Genomic DNA, 19699 nt, shown 5'->3' with positions numbered 1-19699 from the left:
CTGGCAGATATTTTATTTTGAGGGGAAGGCATTATAAAAAGAGTAGAAGAGTTCTGAACCGCATCATCTAGTGTATCCTTTACGTTCAGTGCCAAAAGATCCCAAACAGATAAATCTTATTTTGAAGATCATCATCTGTGAATCACCTTTCTTCACTTTTTTTTCTTTTTAGTTTTCTGATTGAGGATTTAGTCAATAAGTACTCTTCCCCTGTGTTGAATTGGAGTTTCGTAAAGCAGATGTTCAGCAGAGAACTAGTTCCAAGTCTGCCTTGCTTTTCATGTATGTTTTTCTTTATCCTCTTAAAGTGAAAAACACTAGCCTGAAAAAAAATTTTTTTTTAACTACCTGTTTTAATAATTGTTATTTTGGTGTATTTCACTAAAAAAAACCATAAAGTAAAAACGTTTATATATGGCCATCTTAGCAGTAGTTTGTTAGCAAATATAAAAATATTTTTAGTTTAAAAATTATTAAACAAAATCCAATATGAGACTGTTAGATTTTGAAGAAAACAAATTCCCTGTTTTCATTTGCTTGTTGAGTTTACCTCCTATTCTAATGTATATTATTTAAATAATTTCATTCCTTGGTAGGTATTTTTATCTAAGGCACAAAAATATATGTTCTGAAACAATCCCTTTGTGATAGATCCTATGTTTTATAAAAAACTGTGTGTAATCTAAATACCAAGTCTCCAGAAGCCGCTTTCTCAGAGTCACTTGGCCTCTTTCGTGGGTTTCTGTGTGGGGTTAGAGGAGGTTCAACTTCCTCTTATCCATCTCCAGCCCAAGTTTACCACCTTATAAATGGAATCTTACCAAATCCAGCAAACTTGTTGTTTAAAAACTTGAGATTTTCTTCAGGAAATCCTTGATATAAAACATTTTAAATAACAGTACTAAGCAGTATTCCTTCCAGTTCCCTTTGCCAGTATGTGTAAAGTGTGTGTGTGTGTGTGTGTGTGTGTGTGTGTGTGTGTGTGTGTGTGTGTGTGGTGTTTTTGGGGGGTTTTTTTTGGCCACACTGTGCAGCTTGCTGCATCTTAGTTCCTTGACCAGGGATTGAACCCGGGCAGTGAAAGCACTGAGTCCTAATCACTGGACCGCCAGAGAATTCCCGGTGCAAAGTTATTAATAACATTCTTTGATTCACCATACACTGAATTTTAAAACCCACTAAAATTATTGAATTGCTTTATCAATTTCAGTATCGGTGCTAGAAGAAACCTTAGTCCTCAAATCACATTTCAGAACATGTTTAAGAGAGCCTAAGTGTTCTTCAGAGGTGTCTCAGACTTGTGAGGGGCTGAAGAATGAGCATATTGGGCTAAACCTAACCGTTTCTCCCAACCCAAAAAACAAAACAATACCTTTTTGCTGTTAAAAAGAAAAGGTGACTTTAAAACTATTACATTGATCAAATGCCCTCATTTCGCAGATGAGGAAATTGAGCCGAGAGGTGAATGGGCTAGTTAACTGTAGGTCCAGTCCCCTTTCTACTATACCACACCATTTCTTATTCTTTAAAATTCCTTATCCTGGACAGTAACGTTATAATGAATGCTTCTTAAATAAAACTTGCAAGTTCATTTACTTTAGTCTTAGTTTTCAGCTAAAAATTTTATCTTGATTTGTGTGGGCAAATTGCTGTTTTGCAGAAGTTTCCAACAAGGCCACTTTGTTAGACCTTGGATTAACCCAAACTAACTTGCCTTTTTTTCCCTTGCTTACACCTACAGTGATCTTTTTTAAAGGGGAGTGATTTTATTAAGAGTATAATTTAAGCTGATTTTGTTGGACTATGAAAAGGAAATGGTGATGTGAAGGATCACTGTGTCTCATAGTTATTTCTCTCCTTCCCTGGCATTTTTCGAGGGGTAAGGTCAATCTTCTACCTTTATAACTCAACTAGAGTTTTTCACATTATGTTTTCTATCTTTCTCATACTCCTAGATAATATCAGTCTAAGTTAAATTAAAAATGTGAGAGTTGATTGAATTAAATTCAGCAAATGAGTATTGATTACAGTTATATACCCCAAAAATGCTGGGCACAGAAATTAGAGTAAGATATGTCTTACTTAAGGGCCTTTGGAGGAGGAGCAATTTATTCTTAACTAACCACTAATATAAGAATGCTGAATTGGTAGCAAAAATAGGGAATTCTGTCTAAGTTATCATAAAGTGGAAAATAAGCTTTTAATAAGGGACAGGAAAAGGTGAGGTATTCTTAGAATGGCAAGTAGCCCAAGGGAGACTATAGCATAAAAGTGGAAAATATCATAAGGGATAAATCTTTAGATGGTAAACAAGGCAAGTTTGTAAAAGCCCTCAAATTTCAACATGAATTGGCCTTCTTCCTCTGTGGTCAATAGATAGCCATTAAAGGATTTTAAGGAAGGACAAAACCTGAATAAAACTCTTAACTTTAGAAGGATAACCAGTGCAGTATAAAGAGTAAGTCAGAGAAGCTAAAGATTAGAAGTAGGATAATCATGGGCACTGGCAGTGGAATCACGGAAATTACGAAAGAATAATTTCAGGAGCAGAATGCTTAGACAGAGGTGATTTGTCATAGAGTTCAAGTTAGGAGTTGCGTCGGTTTTCTACTGTTATGTAACAAACTACCCCAAAATAAAACAACTGCTATTTCTCATGATTCTGTGGTTGACTGGATGGTTCTCTGCTGGTCTTGCTTGGACTTACATGAGTCTGCGTTCAGCTGAGGGTTCAGCTCGGATAAAACAGTCTGAAATGACCTCACTCCCATGTCTGGGCCTCAGCTCAGGTAACTGGGACTGCTGGGCCTCTTTTCATGACTTAGGCTTCTTTATAACACAGAAGTCTTGAGGTTCTAAGAAAATGAGAGTAGAAGCTATAAAACCTCTTGAAACAGAAGCTTGGAAGTCATAAATATATGGCCTCTGCTACATTCTGTTGGTCAAAAGCAAATCCAAAGGACAGCTCGGGGGCTTCCCTGGTGGTGCAGTGGTTGAGAGTCCGCCTGCCGATGCAGGGGACACGGGTTCGTGCCCCGGTCCGGGAAGATCCCACATGCCATGGAGCGGCTGGGCCTGTGAGCCATGGCCGCTGAGCCTGTGCGTCTGAAGCCTGTGCTCCGCAACGGGAGAGGCCACAACAGTGAGAGGCCTGCGTACCAAAAAAAAAAAAAAAAAGGACAGCTCGGAATCAAAGGATGAAGAGACAGATTCCATCTCTTGATGGGAGGAGCTGCAAAGAATTTGGAGCCATAGTTAATCAATCATAGGAATCCAATGCTGCAGTTTTTCTTAGGTGACTGGGTTGGGAAGTCCAAGGTTAAATAATCTTTTTGTTTGTTTTTACTTATTTTATTTATTGGTCACTTAGCTGGTATTCAGTAAAAGATTGTTTTGTAAAATTTAATTAAGGAAGTAAATAGCTTTTTGAGTGAGCATAGACATTGTTGTCATCTTAGCAGCTCTTTCTAAAACAAATTTGAAGCTGCTTGTAATAGCAGACTATCTGGTTTACAAAATAAAAGATAGAAAATTATGATCCTAGAATGGAGGAGTGAATTCCTAAGCCATAATAATTAGTATAGTTGCTGTGATTAAGCATCAGACTTTCTTTGGAGTTTCCTGGCAGCCAAGGAAAAAAGGGAAACCAAGGGACAGTTCTTAGCAGAAAGTAGGAACCCAGCAATTCTTTCATTTCCTCATTTGGGAACCTGTGTAATAGGAACTGAGTTATAAAATAGACAACGACCTCACAAATGCAGAAATGTTTCATGTGGCTCTCTTATAATGACTTTTGATAAAAGCCAAGGACATAAAGCATAGCTCAATGAATAGAATTGTCTAGTGCTATGCAAAAATACCTCAAGTACATAACCTACCAGTAGTCATGTTAGATCCAAGGAAAAATTAGATCCAGTACTACCTAGAGGAGTAAATAAATAACTTCTTTAGATGTAGACTATTTAAGGTGTAGTCCAACGACCAGTGCTAGTCCATGAACTCTTTGATGCAGGTCCACATTAAATACAGAAATCAAGGATAAGCATTTAGAAACTTTTATGGCAATTGCCTCAACATCCAAGTGTGAGTATATTTTATAAAACTCTTGGTCCACAATAGATTGAAAATAAAAAAATACATTGGTCCTTCATCACAGATAGTTTTTCTAAATATTATTTGCGTCTTTGGAGCTTTGGATGGAAAATAGGTAATTTGACATTCTCTACTGTTAAGGACCGAGTTTGCTTGTCCTTTGTGTTGCGGATTTGAGAGCTGAGCTCGGCACCGCATCTGAAATGCATGTGGAAGGCGTCTTGCCATACAGTTGAAATGTCCAGTTGGTATTTCTAGTTGTATGGAAGTCCAGGACATACCTCCAGAGAAAGCTAGGATTTTCCTCAGAAAGAACCCAATTTTTTATGTATCAATATTTGTGGTTGATTTTATTACTACAGACTATTCTTGTTCAGTCCTGGTATCCAATCACAGTGGCCACAAATTCTAGAGAGCAGAAGAAAATACTGGCCAAATATTTGTTAGAAACGTCTGGTAACTTAGATGGTCTGGAGTACAAGTTACATGATTTTGGCTACAGAGGAGTCTCTTCCCAAGAGGTAAGAAACTTAAGTGAACCTCAATTAATAAAATGTGGATTGTCGGTTAGGTTACGGTTACCACTGTAAAGTTTTTGGGAAGTTACTGGGATTGATTTTGCTTCTAAGTAGGCCACATTTTTAAATTCCAGAGATTCAGTCAGAGATATACATTAAATACCTAAGATGTGTTAGCCTCTTTTAGAAATACCTGAAATACAGCCTTCAGTAAACATCCTTGTCCTTTATGTATTGGATGGATGGATGGACAGATGGATAAACAGATAAAATAAATATTAGCAGATGTCAGATAATGCTACAGGGAAGCCAGGGCAGAGTAAGGGAAAAGGAGGTGATGGGAAGTGGGGGTGGACCACTATTAAATAGGTCTCTTTGAGGAGGTAACAGTTGAATCCTTAAATATTTAGGAAAAACTGGATCTTTGTCATAAGAAACTATTATCTCTGATAATAGTTAAATGTCTCTTTAAGAATAACTGAAGACAGTTGCTTTGGGGGCGATGCTCTATACCTCAAGTGTGGGTCTTTTCTTTTATCTCTTTTTGGATTTTGGTTTATGGTTTATTTTCCAGACTGCTGGCATAGGAGCATCTGCTCATTTGGTTAACTTCAAAGGAACAGATACAGTAGCAGGAATTGCTTTAATTAAAAAATACTACGGAACGAAAGATCCTGTTCCAGGCTATTCTGTTCCAGCGGCAGAACACAGGTAAGATTCTGTTTTCATCCTCCTCTTATCTAACCTTGGTTTTCTATAACTAAATTTTTTCATTCTTATAACTCAGTGATGTTTTGTTTAACTACAGAGCCAGGTAGTACAGTAAATCTTCATGAATTTAAGTAATACTAATTCAGTATTCATACTCTGTATGAAGACTGGTCTCAGGGAGGTAGAGAACTTTTAACTGTCCTAATAGAAACAATTTAGGAGCTTTTTTCCAACTCTTATATATATTGCTCTGTAGGTTTTATTTTAAGGATTTTTTTAGCTTCTCTATTGCCATATGCAGATAGGTTGTATTCATTAAGTCTAGAAGCACTCACTGTGAAACCTGGTCACTGTTTTCCCTTTCCCTGCTTTCTACATGACTTCACTTATCTTTGATCTGGAAGTTATCTTCTGAACCCAGTACCCTCAATTGTAGATGAGCAAGTTAGCCCTTTTGATGAAAGGAAGAGTGTTCAGAGTCTTCTTACGCTTCCTTATCTGATTTTACTAAAGCATCTCAAGTTAAACTAGAAGACTATTATAATCTAGGCTACAGCTGCTCTGGTCCTAGAGTTAATTTTATTGAAAGTTAGTGGAGTTTTTAAAATGTATGCCAAACCTTATTTCTGGTTCTTATAACAAAAATTATTTAATGTAATTAGTTCGGGCAGTTTATTAAATTCTACTCATACTTGAACATTGCAGCGTGCTAAAACCAGCAGTGAGTACAGCTGAGCTTTGATCCCAGGCAGTCTACTGGGTGCTACAAGGGATAGAAAGATATAAAGAATTAATCCTATCATCTTTTGGATGAAAAATAGTACACTAGCAGCCTTCTGCTCTGTTAAGTGCTTTTAAAGAGGTACAATTAAAGTGCTCTAGCAGTGCAAAGGAAGGGAAAGTAGGGTCATGTTCCCCTGGTAGGGTTGGATCAAGAAAGGTTTTATAGAGATGGTATGCAAATCTTGACTTCTTGAATGATTGGTAAAATTTAATGGCAGACATTAGGAGATTTTTCATTCTCTAAGTGTTTATTACATGCCTACCATGTGTTAAGCATTGTCCTGAAAGAGGCAAATATGGATGTGTTTAGGGAATAAGGGCTGAAATGTATTTTGTAGGGATTGTAGGGTAGAGTGGAAAGACAGGTTAGTAAACACCCTCAAATTTATTTTGATATTGAATGTTAACTATTTGCTCATCATGCTAGATTATTCTAATTCCATTTTCAAATGGGAGTGGGCATTGAAGTTTTTGAGCAAAGAAGTGATGTCATCAGAGGAATATTGTAGAAAGATTAATAGTGGGCTATCTTATGAATTGAAAAATAGAAATGAAAAGTTAGGAGGATTTATAGGAAGCTGTTGCAATAATTTTGAGAGATGATGAGGTTCAGAACCAAGTGGCTAAATAAATGGAAAGAAGGGGATAAACATGAGCATTGGCTTGGGAGATGAAATTGCTGGAACGTGATGATTTGAATTGGGGCTCAGTAGAGGGTAGATTCAGCTAACATTTATTAGCATTGCTTTACTAGTAGGGACTTGAATACTTTCACATATAAGTTTCAAGACTGGTGAAACTGGGAAAATAAGAGTGACATTAACAGACCAGGATTTTAGGCTTGCAGTATTTTTATTTTTGGTCTTAGATATATGTACACCTTTTAAAAAACCTCTTGTAGTACCCATATATTAGACTCTTCATTGATGCTTTTGTTTCAAAGTAATAACATCACAAGTATGATACTATATGTCTGAGAATAAAGATGATATCTTCTTTAGGGCTTTCATGTTAAAACAGGTTGAAAATCTATTGTATTCTTATAGTCTCGTAATATTTACTACATCTGCAAATTTGACTCCTTAATGTGTCAGATGTTCTTAAATAGACAAGTCGTTTAAACAACAGCAAAGTATAGTGAAAAGAGCTCTAGACTGAAAGTTGGGAAATCTGAGTGACCTTACAGCTGACATACTGGGTGGCCTTGGGCAAGTCATTTATCTCTCTGTTCTTCAGTTCCTCCATCCAACCCAACAAAAGGAGGAGCTAAAATTTTACATCTCCTACATCAGAAGGTCATTGAGGGAAAATGAACTAACATCCAAGATAACTTTAAAATAAGAAAACACTAAAACTTAGAACATTGCCATTATTGTTATAAATATTTTCTTAAAGAATATATCAATCTGGACTTGAAAATATTCAATTACATAACTCTTCCTCAAACTTTGGACAGGTATCAAATTAAATTTGATGCTGGAAATTGGAACAGTAGCAGAAGTAGAATTCATTGAACAAATATTTATGATCTCCATATACCAAATATTATACTAGATGTTATTATGATTAGATTATGTGGAGGGTGCTATGGGAAATGTCTGTGGAACGATGAGATGAAGAAACTCATTTTCCTCCCTAACAAAATGGATCTGTAGTCCAGAAAAAAAAAAAACCTGGGCTAAGGTACAGATTTTGGAAACTTCTCACCGCAAAGGTATTTTTTAAAAGCTTTGAGTGTTTTTCACATAGGGAGGTGTAGAGAGAGACCAGTGCCCCAGATCATATTGAGAAAGGAGAGCATCTAGGGGAAACTGAAGAGGACCCATAGAAGTATGGGGAAAAAAATCAAAACATGGGATATGTCATTGAAGTCATTGGGAAAGAAAGCTTCAGGAAAGTTCACATGCCAGAGAGAAAGCAAGTAAGATAAAGACTAAAAATGAACCATTAAGTTTGCTAGACATGATACACACAAATAGCAGAGTTAGTTGACTGTATTGATACAATGCTAGTAAAAAATAAGTGCATAAACAGTGACCTCTTAACTCTAAGAGTTTGTTCTTACATTGCAAAGCTCTCTAGTGTTGGTACTCTTTGAGCTTAATTCTCTCCCTTATAAAGGGGACCATAGCAGTTCCTGATATGAAGAAGGGGCTTCTCTCTATCCATGTCTTAATTTTCCCTTTAGCCTGCAGATACTTGCATTAAGTGGAGCGTTGGCATCATAGCTACTTTGTTCACTGTAAAATGAGTTTTATATAAATATGCTATCTCTCCATTTCAGACGAGAGTAGTTCTGGGTAGCTAAGTCTTTATACCCCTGAAATGTGCATGCTCTGCCATCCCCAGCATAAGAAAAGTTGTTTACTTCAGTCCTTTAGAAAAAAAATAAGAATAAAACAACAATTTCAAAAATAAATTAGTATGACTTTTCAAACAGTTTTGAGATAATCTTATATCTGCATGGGGTTAAATGAGTGGGTTGTTTTACTTTCCATCATTTTACTTCGGAAAATGGGGTAGAGGCAAAGACTAGCAAATTATGGAGAAAGAAAAATTACTTGGCATGAGAAAATGGTAACAATTCTAAAATTCATTATGAAGTTTTCTTTAAGAATTTTTAAAATTATTTATATTATATATTGGTTAACCAGCAAGTACTTAGGTTACATGTCATTAATCTGTTCAAAAAGAACCACCATTATTGAGGACAGTGTAAAAATCACTATAATCATTCTTGCCTAATAGAAACCCACACGCTTTATTTCCCATCTTAATTATGTTTTGCTGAAACTAAATATTATAATTCTTATTCCCGGAGCATATAGTAAGTACTAGTGGATAATCTGTAAGTGAAATAAATGACTACCTGTTACTGGCCAATTGAAGATACAACAGGTAAAGAGTTAGTTGACTCTCTCTATGCATGGTATAGTATAAATAATTGCCTAAGTAATTGCTTTTAAGTGTAAGATTTTGAAATGTAAGAAAGATAAAATGTGTCCCTACTATTCTTGGTATATGGTTTTGAAAATGCACAGAAGGGAGCCAAGTGCTTGCGTGGCCTAGCAGAATAATGGGAGTATGTGTTCATTCCTTCTAACATCTCAGTGTAACGTAGAAAGTGTCTGCAGCAGGTACTTTTTAGCTCGCTCATTTTAAATGGGTAGGTTCAGGAATACTAAAAAAGAAAATAACGTAGTTTATAGTTGGTTGAACATGACTTACGAGTTTAAATGACTATTGGAGAGGAATGAGATTACTTATAATCTTAAAAATTGGCCAAGGAGTGGTTTGGCTCAGATATTCAGTTAACCTTTAGATGTGCATTTATTAAACTAAATCACTCACCTTCTCTGCAGTGTTGAAGGTGTAGTATAGTAAACATGAGATATGATTCAGGAACATATAATGTGTCTGCCTAAGTAAATCTGTATTTTCATTTTGTTTTCTAGTACCATAACAGCTTGGGGGAAGGACCATGAAAAAGATGCTTTTGAACATATAGTAACACAGTTTTCATCAGTGCCTGTATCTGTGGTCAGCGATAGCTATGACATTTATAATGCGTGTGAGAAAATCTGGGGTGAAGATCTAAGACATTTAATAGTATCAAGAAGTACAGAGGCACCACTAATAATCAGACCTGATTCTGGAAATCCTCTTGACACTGTATTAAAGGTAAATTTTAATACGTAAGTTGACTATTAAAGTGCCTGTAGACCAGCTGCATCGACACTACTTTTAATTTCATTTATACACACACCATTTCAGAACTCTCTGGACTAGCCCCCTTATTTTAGAGTTGCAACCCAGAGAGTAATAGATTTGCCCAAGGTCACGCATTAATAACAGAGAAAGGATATCCAGAGTTATGGATTATTTATATACTGTCAAAGAAACAGTTAAGTACTGTTGAATAGATAGTTTCTTTTCTTTTTACCTTCAAAATTAATTAATAGTGTTACCATTTTAACCAGTCTTGTGATTTGGTTACCAAGTTTGTGGTTTCTTTCTTTCTCCTTTATCATTGCTGTACCTTTGAAGGTTTTAGTGCAAAAGAAAGAAATAACGTGCAATGTAATGTGGAATAAAAATAATTTGAAAATAGTTTTCAAGTAGAGATTCTTTAGAGATACTGTTGATTCTCAATGTAGCCTTGTTGCATTTTTTTTAGTGTTTAGAACTTGGTTTACCTTCTTTGAAAAGCACTAATAAGAGCAGTTTATTGATGCTTTACTACTAGAAAAATATAGTGCTCTGTGTGCTTTGCTTTAGCTGTGTCATTATTTAATCGCTATGAAAACCCTATGATCAATATTACAATCTCTTTTTTTATAGACAAAGAAACCAGCTTAGAGAGGTTAAAATAAACTTGCTCAAGGTCACACGACATGTAAAATAAGCCAAGTATCCAACGTAGGTCTTTGTGGCTATCACCTTCCCTCTTTACCACACTGTTTCCCAGCTGATGATTAGGTGATGAGTTACCCCCCTTAAGAAAGTGGGGTGTAGAATCAAGGAGGTCTTTTCCTATCCTGTTAATAGGCCAGTCTGAAGGTCTGATCTTAGCCTGAAAGATGAACAGATTTGGTTTTAGCAAACTGAACAGGTTGCATGTTTTTCCTGTTACCTAATAAAAATATACAAACCTAGTTTCAAGAATCAATGAAGTTATCAGTATGGAATGTTTTCATTGATGATTGATAGAATTTTAAACCAATTTATTTAGGAAAAGGGAGTGATTGTTGGGTAGATCTTGGAATCTCTGACGAAGCTTTCTGAGAAATTTTCAGTCAGTGTTGTTGGGGTATTTCAGCTGCTCCCAAACTTGCAGTAGTTAATGAATGAGTGGGACAACTTGGCATGTTAAGCAATTTGGTTTAAAACATGGGTGTCATCGTTAAGTGAGAAGCACCTCAGAGAAACTATGGGTTATATAGGCTTCATTTCCGGCTTTATCTGCATATCATGGTCTCTTTGAACTTTGTAATTCAGGTGGATTTGTGTTTGAGTTATGTCAGACAAATTAAATTATGGCACAAGCAGAAAAAAATCCAAATCAAAAGTATAATCATGTTTTTTAAATGATGTTTTATATACCTTTGACAAATATTATATTTACCATTGTAAGCTCCTAATGTTAAAGGGTTGTTTTTCCCAAATCTAATTTGAAAAGTGTGAGGGAAAACTACTTATGTTCTGAGCCACTTTACAGTATAAAAGTTCACTTGATAGAAAATTGCATGCCTGTTTCTAACATAATCAGAAGGAATTGAGACAACATTTTAGAAGGCTTATACATAGTATTGTAAAATTTAATTTGATTAATTTTTATATTCTCGACCTTGCTTTGCTAACAATCTTGTTTTTTTTTTTTTAACTTTGGAAAGCTTTAACACTTTTTTTTCAGTATTAGTTATTTTGTGTTTGGGTGTGTATTTTTCCATACAGGTTTTGGATATTTTAGGTAAGAAGTTCCCTGTTACTGAGAACTCAAAGGGCTACAAGTTGCTGCCACCTTATCTTAGAGTTATTCAAGGGGATGGAGTAGATATTAATACCTTACAAGAGGTAAGTATTTTATATTAAAAGTTCCAATAAAGCAATCCTTACAAGTAAACTCCTTTTTATTAGTTTGATAAAGAACACATTAATAATTTAAGTACAGTTGTGATTCTTTTAATAAGTGTTTAAGATGGTTTATGTCTTTTTGGTTAATTGCTTGAAATTTAAAATATAGAAGTAGATTTAAAATATATTATTAACTTAAAATACAGAAGTACCGGCCAAACCATACTGCCCGTCCTCATTGGCCACCCTGGATGATGAGCCCAAAGAAGTGTCACTAGGAAACAGTAAAATGCCAGTCAAGGAATATTTTTTGAATATAAAACAAAAAGTCTTGACACTGTACAAATAGGTCTCAGTTTTAATAGAATGGAGCTTCATATACTCTTAACAGTGTGAAACTTCAATGATATTCATCTGTGCTTTTTCAAAAATTATTGAATGGTTTGTCACCTCTTCTAAATTTAGCATTGACTATTACCACTATTACTGTTAGATTTATTAGCCAAATAGCATAAGTTTTATGCTATCTATCTTAAAACTTTTTCCTCTTTTTTTTCTCCGATAAGCTTCTAAGGAACTCAATTTTTATGGAGTATTTTAGGTATTAAAGACTATCAGCGATACCACGTTGTAGACTGTTAGCTACTTTAAAGCACTGAAATTTTAATGTGTATAGTTTCAGATGGAATCTTCTGTTTGAAAGAGTTCAGTGTGGTTAGAGTAAGGTCAGTACCCAAATTAGAAATAGTTTGTTTTCCAAAGATTCATTTAGAAGTAAGAACTATTGGGACCTCCCCAGCAGTCCAGTGCTTATGACTCCATGCTTCCACTGCAGGGGCCAAGGGTTCCACCCCTGGTCGGGGACATTCCACATGCCGCACAGGGTGGCCAAAAACAAAAAAAAATTAAACTAAATAAAAGTAAGAACTATTGCATATAACTATCAGTACTTCTGTGGCGATATGCATTTAGGGTTTGAAAATGATGTCTGGAATAGACGTCTTGCAATAACAGAAATGAGGTTTCTTCTACCAACTCTCCCAAACTGCCTTGCCTAAGAAAAGTGGAAACTTCCCCGGTTCTTCTGAGGCTTTCATGTGAAAAGGAAGGAAGAAATAGAAGAAAAATCTGCAGCAAGGAGGAGGACCTGAGCATAGAAATCTCAGCTGGCATGTTTAATTGCTGTTGTCCTGTCGCTCAGCTGAATTGAAGGTTTCTGACCTTGGTATCAGTTAAGAACTAGTACCCATACCTCCATTTTAGCAGCAGTTGGTGTTAATGCGGATGCGCTCATTACCTAAAGGGTAATACCTGCTTTCTTCATACTGGAGGTGGGTCAAAGTAAGTCTTTAGAAGCAAGAAAAGGAATTCATATAGCATTTTTGCTATGTCTAGTCAGATTTCCTTCTGATTTGTATGTGCAAATATTTTTAAAAAGTAATTTTTACTCTAATTCCATAATTTCCTGTAACATTTATAGAAAAATTCACTTAAACTTTAAATTGTCTGAATTTCACAACTTTTGGCAAAGCTATATGGGAAGAATATCTTAAAGAAATTGGTCCTAAAATATAGAGATGACATTAGGTGACGCTGTTCTTTGTGATTTACTCCTTCATGTGCTTCTGAGGCTTAACTAAAATCAGGTGACAGTTCTGAAACTATTTTCTCTATATATTTTACCCAAATCTCCTTACCCTCCATCTTCATCTGTTTCCATTTCTTCTCCTCCATTTTTTTGTTCTACTTGTATTTCTTCCGTATTGAAATTCACTTTTTAGAACATGCCTTAATTTTGTGTTGTTTTATAAGGTTTTTATTATTATTTTAGTTATACTTAGTTTACAGTTAGTTCAGTGAAAAATAAATCTGAATTCAGGGCCCTTGAGTACTTTTGGGTTCAGGTATAATAATAGAAGACATGAGACTGGGTTTATGTACAGCCTAAGGAATCACTTTAAAATAAATTGTATATGTTTCCATCTGAATTCCTGACATATACCAGGAGAATTAGATGGCTGAGATTTTTTTTTTTTTAATGTGGGCTTGTTAAAAGATGAAGGTCCTTGGAGTTTATCTATTTGTGTCTTGCAAGGTTGAAAATAAGGCATGGATAAAAGGTCAGTTTGAGACTTTTGGTATTGGGAGGAATATGGCAAATTTATATTAATGATTCACTTAAAACTATTAAACTTGCTTATGATTTTCTGATCACTTCTGAAAGTTCTGTTTAAATAAAATGAAATGGGACTTTCCAGTTACTTCCTTTCGACTATTATGAAATTAAAAATGGTTATTAAATTTTATTTACCACCTTCTACCATAAAAGTGATGGAATATGTTAAAGAAGAAGATAGATGCTAGATAAATAAGTCCTGCTTAGGAAAAAGAAATACAAATGATATTGGTAATAATGTAGATTAATAAATTAATGTAACTTTTAAATTATGTGTCCCTTGAAAGAACTCTTCTAGTTGCTGGAACTCTGTGTTCATATAGGTCTCTCTTTCTGGCTTTTACATGATCATTCTCCCAAAAAATGATCCAATGATAAATCTTAACACCCAGTCAGTTCATAATTTTGCTTACGGCACTGGAGTACCAGCCAGAATAAGATGACTGCCAATGTCTCAACTGTTACGCAGGAGAGGGTGTTTTATACTGTTTTACCACCAATATCCGCTGACTTTTAAATGCCCCATTACATATGACATGCACTATGACATGTGATAACATGTATTGAGATTTATTAGTGATGAGGAGTGTCATTTCTAGAATCTAGTAATTTGGGGCAAACGTCCAGGCCCCATTGCTTGTGCTACTGGCATCTGGGCAGTAACTGCAAGAGGTAGATGAGAGTTTACTCAAGTAACCTTAGGTATTTATAGCTATTTTTTTTTCTCCCTCTCATTTCCTCCACTCCCCCAACCTAAACAACAATCACTGTGACTACAACACAAATTCAGGAACTTTGAATGAAATCCCCGCCTTCTACACTTATCCCTTGGGCTGCCCTTTTTGGGGTTGGTGGGTCTTTTAAAAGAAAAGAGGGGAATTTAACTTTGTGTAGACCTTATTCTTATCTCATTATTTACTGTGTTATAAAACAGCTTTGGATGGTTTATTCATCAATATGGCTCATGGAAAATTACCTCCTTCCTCTTCCAAATTACTTGGCTTACATTTATTTATTTACTTATATCTTATTTTTCATCTAGATTGTGGAAGGCATGAAGCAAAAAAAATGGAGTATAGAAAATGTTTCCTTCGGTTCTGGTGGAGCTTTGCTACAGAAGTTAACAAGAGATCTCCTGAATTGTTCCTTTAAATGTAGTTATGTTGTAACCAATGGCCTTGGGGTATGTCACTGAACTTTTACTCTTGTGTTGTTAATATCTTATTTATGTATGTATGTTGAATATACTTATTGAATGCAATAGTCCAAGGATAATATGGTCCTGAACTGTTACTGTATTGTCAGGTACCCCTGACCTTGAGGCAGAAACAGAGAAGGAAAAGAGACAGGGGGTGATAACTTGACTTCAGAAAACAATGGAGATTTGGGAAAATGAGAGATTATTTAAGAGAGATGATGCAGGTCAATTCATTTCCACTACTTCAGTATATACCTTTGAATCAAAAAGTTGACCATATTTGAACGAGAATGTCAGCTCACCTAGCCATCACGTATGTAAACACCGCAAATATGTAAACACTGTCAAAGAATGTTTTAGGAAGGTGAACTATGACGTTTGAGTTGTGTTACTAGAATCATGTTCTGGTAGCCTGAAAACAAGGGAACCCAAGCTGCAAGCAGCTGAACAACAGTCTCCCTAGTTCTTCATAAGCTCTTGAGAGTCTCTGTATTAAAGGGTGTGAAGGGGATCCTAAGAACACATGGGTTGGTTCCCTACCTTAGTTCACCACCATCTTTCTTTGGCGAGTTCTGGGATTGCCTCTTCTGCTTCTCCTTTTATAGCCATCTCCAGTTGCTTCTTCCTTTCTGATCCTGAAACACTGTGCTCTGGGTCTCTAGGTTCTCTAGGTCTTCTTTGCTTCTGACAGTAACAAGGTAATAGAATAAAAAGTAACAAAAGGGAAAAGGTTATGAAATAGAAAAGGCTTTATCGTAGTAAACTCCTCGTTCCCTTGCCACAGATTATATAATTGAGTTGACATAGATTGATTTTTCAGTAACACACATGTGCTATACTTAGATCAGTTTAAGGGCAAGGCATAATACAAAAGGAGATACCTTAAGGGTCACATTGTTAACCTCAAAGACTTACTACAGATGGAGTATTAGTATTCTACACTGGAAGAAAGGATATCCAAGATTTGGATTTTGTTCATACATTTTTCATCACAGAGGACTCTGTCCTCCAAAACAGGCTAGAGTCTTGTCTCTAAAAGCCAGGTGTGGATCGGTGTAATTATACATACAAAGTGCCTTAAAATTTATATAAATTATGTACACACTTTTTTTTTTTTAATGGGAGTTGAGTGAACATTTCTGATGTTTAGTCTTCTGTTTCTCCAACTTTCTTAATTTGGATTCCAGATTAATGTCTTCAAGGACCCGGTTGCTGATCCCAACAAAAGGTCCAAAAAGGGCCGATTATCTTTGCATAGGACACCAGCAGGGAATTTTGTTACACTTGAGGAAGGAAAAGGAGACCTTGAAGAATATGGTCATGTATGTATCTATGCTGATTTGGGTTTTTTTTTTTTTGGTTTGGTTTGTTTTTTAAACAGTAGTAGGTTGACTCTTCAAATTAAGAAAGGAAGCTTTTATGTTCTGTTTTATTTAAAGTGTTTACAGTTGCTGACCTAGCCTTCCAAAATACGATGAAAAACAAGAAATGGCTAGATAGTAAATATGAGACTTTGCCATACATTGGGTGAAATATTTTGTAACATTCCAAAAAAAATTATGGTTTTCTACATAGCCACCAGCAGGGAGTGATTGACGAGCTTCAGTAAGTTTGCGTATATTTGATCTTACTCTTATTGCCAATTAGCAGTGAATTGTTTCTGAACAGGAATAGTTAAGAATACTTAAAGGATGCTGTTCTTAGACTACTCAGTTATTTATGTTATAGTAAAACTTTGGTAATTTTATTAGATAAAAGAAGGGCTATCCAAATTCTAAAATGTTGTTAAAGATAATTCCCTTTTTCAAAACAATAGAATCCAGTTCAGATGGTTTTCTTTAGTCTCATTTGATTCTCCCAGCAGCTCTAATGACTAAAAAAGGCAAATTACGTTATCTTACTAGTGTAAGATGTGAAAACAATGAGACTTGATTCAGATTATATAACTAATAAATGGTGAAACCTAGACTTAACCAAGTTTTCTGATTTTAGTCAACCAAACTAGAAACATGTATAGTATGCTAAAGTAGTCTCTATGCTCGTTAACATATAAAAGTACACTTAAATTCCTGAACTCAATAGTTATAAAATTTCTGTTAGATTGAAAAAGAAAATACTCTTTTTTAGAGGAGAATTACTCATGAATATCCATATTCTCAGAAGAGGGTTTACACTAAACATGAACACACTAACTTATTTAGATGCTTTTAACTTTTGATCTTTTATACCACATCACATATTTTGTTTATGTTACTTTTATTATATTCTTTTAAGATTTTGAGCCAGAATTAATACAATATGAGTTTTCTGTTTAATGAAAAATATGTATAAGTCCCTAAAACGTTTAGAATTAGATTCCTTTATATAGCCTGTTATGCAGTTCTTTGCATAGCCTTCACTTAACTCTTGTACTACCAAGGCTTTGCTGAATCGGTTTATCACACATGGACAAAAGTCACTTTAGACATGGTCATAACTATGAGTAAAACAAGGCATTGATTTTAAGAGTATGTGAATGATACTCGAGAACATTTGAGTCACTAATCAATTTATGATCATCTAGACCTTTTGATTTAATAGCAGCCATCTTTCCTCAATAGATTAAAGTTAAATTCATAAAGAAAATGTCACAGCAAGAGCAGTGTGATTTGAAGCAACACAAGGACAGATAAGATTGTGTCAAGATGGTAGAGAGGGAAGACCCTGAGCTCAACTGCTCTCATGGGCACACCAAAATTACAGCTGTTTACAGAGCAAATACTGATGAGGAAGACCAGAATCTACCAGAAAAGATCTACAACTAAAGCTGTAAGGAAGGAACTATGACAAGGCAGGTGAGAGGGGCAGAGTCACAGTATAGTCAAGACCCACACCTGCAAGTGGGCAACCCATCAACAGGAGAAGAATATAATTTCAGAGGTTCTTCCAAAGAAGTGAGGGGTCTGAGCTCCACCTCAGCCTCTCCAGCCTGGGGCAGGTCCTGCACCAGGAAAATAAGCCAGCAGGGCTTATTTCAGGACACCCAGGGGGCTGTGGGAAATAGAGACTCTACTCTTAAAGGGCACACACAAACTTACACATGCTCTGAGACCCAGGGCAGAAGCAGTAGTCTGAAAGAAGCCTGAGTCAGACCCAGTAGCTGACCTTGGAGATACCTTGGGCCCCTCAGCTAGCTGCTCTTGGATCCAGCCCCACTCGCTAGCAAGCCAATACAAGCTTCAGGACACCCTGGACCCCACAGCCAGCTGGCCCTACCTACCAGCAGTCTGACACTAGCCCCGGGACCCCCCGCTAGGGTTCCACAGCTAGCAGCCTTATAACTCAGCCCCACCAACCAGCCGCGAGCAGTCTACACACAAGGCCTGGCAACCAACGAGACTGGGGGCCAGCCGCATCTACCAGACTGCCTGCTGTAGTCAGTCTGCCACAACAGAAGGACCCAAGCAACCCACATAGGAGGAACCCTAGAGCAGCATATAGCTCTCGTGACCAGAAGGGATTCACTGCTGGGACACAGAGGACTTCTACAAAAGGCAACTTCTCAAAGGTCAGAAAACATAACCAGCCTACCGCGTACAAGAGTTCAAGATAATGATCTTAAAAATGATCAGAGAACTCACGAAAAGACTGGCTAACCAGAGTGAGAGGTTAGAAGTTTGTAACAAAAAGTCAGAAAATATAAAGAACCAGATTAAGAATACAATACCTGAAATTAAAAATACACTAGAAGGAATCAACAGATAAAATGATACAGAGGAATGGATCAGTGAACTGGAAGACAGAGTAATGGAAATCACTGAAGCTAAAGAGAATAAAGAATTTTTTAAAATGAGAACAGTTTAAGACACCTCTAGTACAAGATCAAGCAACTAACGTTTGCAAGGAAGAGAGAGACGGGCAGAGAACATATTTGAAGACAACAATAGCCAACAAATTCCCTAACCTGGGAAAGGGAAGCACAGAGAGCCCCAAAAGGATCAAATCCAAAGAGGACCACACCAAGAAACAATGTAATTAGATTGGCAAAAATTAAAGAGAGACTATTAAAAGCAGCAAGGGAAAAGCAACAACTTACAAGGGAACTCTAATAAGGCTATATATAATCTGACTTTTCAGCAGAAAGTCTGCTGGCCAGAGGGATGGCACAATATATTTATGACAGGGGGAAACCTACAACCAAGAATACTCTCTACCTGGCAAGGTTTTCATTCAGATTTGAAGATATCAAAAGTTTTACAGACAACCAAAAGCTAAACGTTCAACATCACCAAGCCAGCTTTACAAGAAATGTTAATAGGAGTAATCTAAACAGGGGAGAAAAATGCTGTAACTAGAAACTTGATAATTACAAAAGGAAATAGCTCATCAGTAAAGGCAGATATATAGTAAAGGTAGCAAATCAAGCATTTACTAAGGAAGTTTAAAAAACAGTAAAATCACCTATGTCTGCAATAAGTAGTTCAGGGATACACAAAACAAAAAAGATATAAAATGTGTCAAAAGCAGTAATGAGCCTAAATGTAAGACATGATACTGTGAAACTCCTAGAAAAGAACATAGGCAAAGCACTCTTTGACATAAATCATAGTAGTATTTTCTTAGATCAGTCTCCCAAGGCAAAAGAAATAAAAGCAAAAATAAACAAAT

The 19699-nt window shown here is 36.0% G+C and overlaps 1 protein-coding gene across 5 annotated transcripts in view; it reads left to right on the top strand.

The window, feature by feature from the left end:
* The window catches only part of NAMPT (nicotinamide phosphoribosyltransferase), a 66032-nt gene that overhangs the window by 15609 nt on the left and 30724 nt on the right, over nt 1-19699 (top strand). For all 5 annotated transcript variants that reach the window (XR_008617453.1, XR_003679951.2, XR_003679952.1 and 2 more), the window contains 6 exons: nt 4455-4613; nt 5185-5321; nt 9560-9785; nt 11559-11678; nt 14897-15037; nt 16240-16374. Coding sequence is in view for 2 of the 5 variants with exons in the window: in XM_024115955.2 (XP_023971723.1) it covers nt 4455-4613; nt 5185-5321; nt 9560-9785; nt 11559-11678; nt 14897-15037; nt 16240-16374 (918 nt within the window). In the remaining 3 variants the exon portion in view is untranslated. The remainder of the gene's footprint in view (nt 1-4454; nt 4614-5184; nt 5322-9559; nt 9786-11558; nt 11679-14896; nt 15038-16239; nt 16375-19699) is intronic.

The sequence above is a fragment of the Physeter macrocephalus genome, chromosome 5 (assembly GCF_002837175.3).
Source record: "Physeter macrocephalus isolate SW-GA chromosome 5, ASM283717v5, whole genome shotgun sequence".
In the NCBI taxonomy this organism is placed as follows: Eukaryota; Metazoa; Chordata; class Mammalia; order Artiodactyla; family Physeteridae; genus Physeter; species Physeter macrocephalus.
The sequence above is the reverse complement of the archived record's forward strand: the minus strand, read 5'-3'. Positions and strand labels throughout refer to the sequence as shown.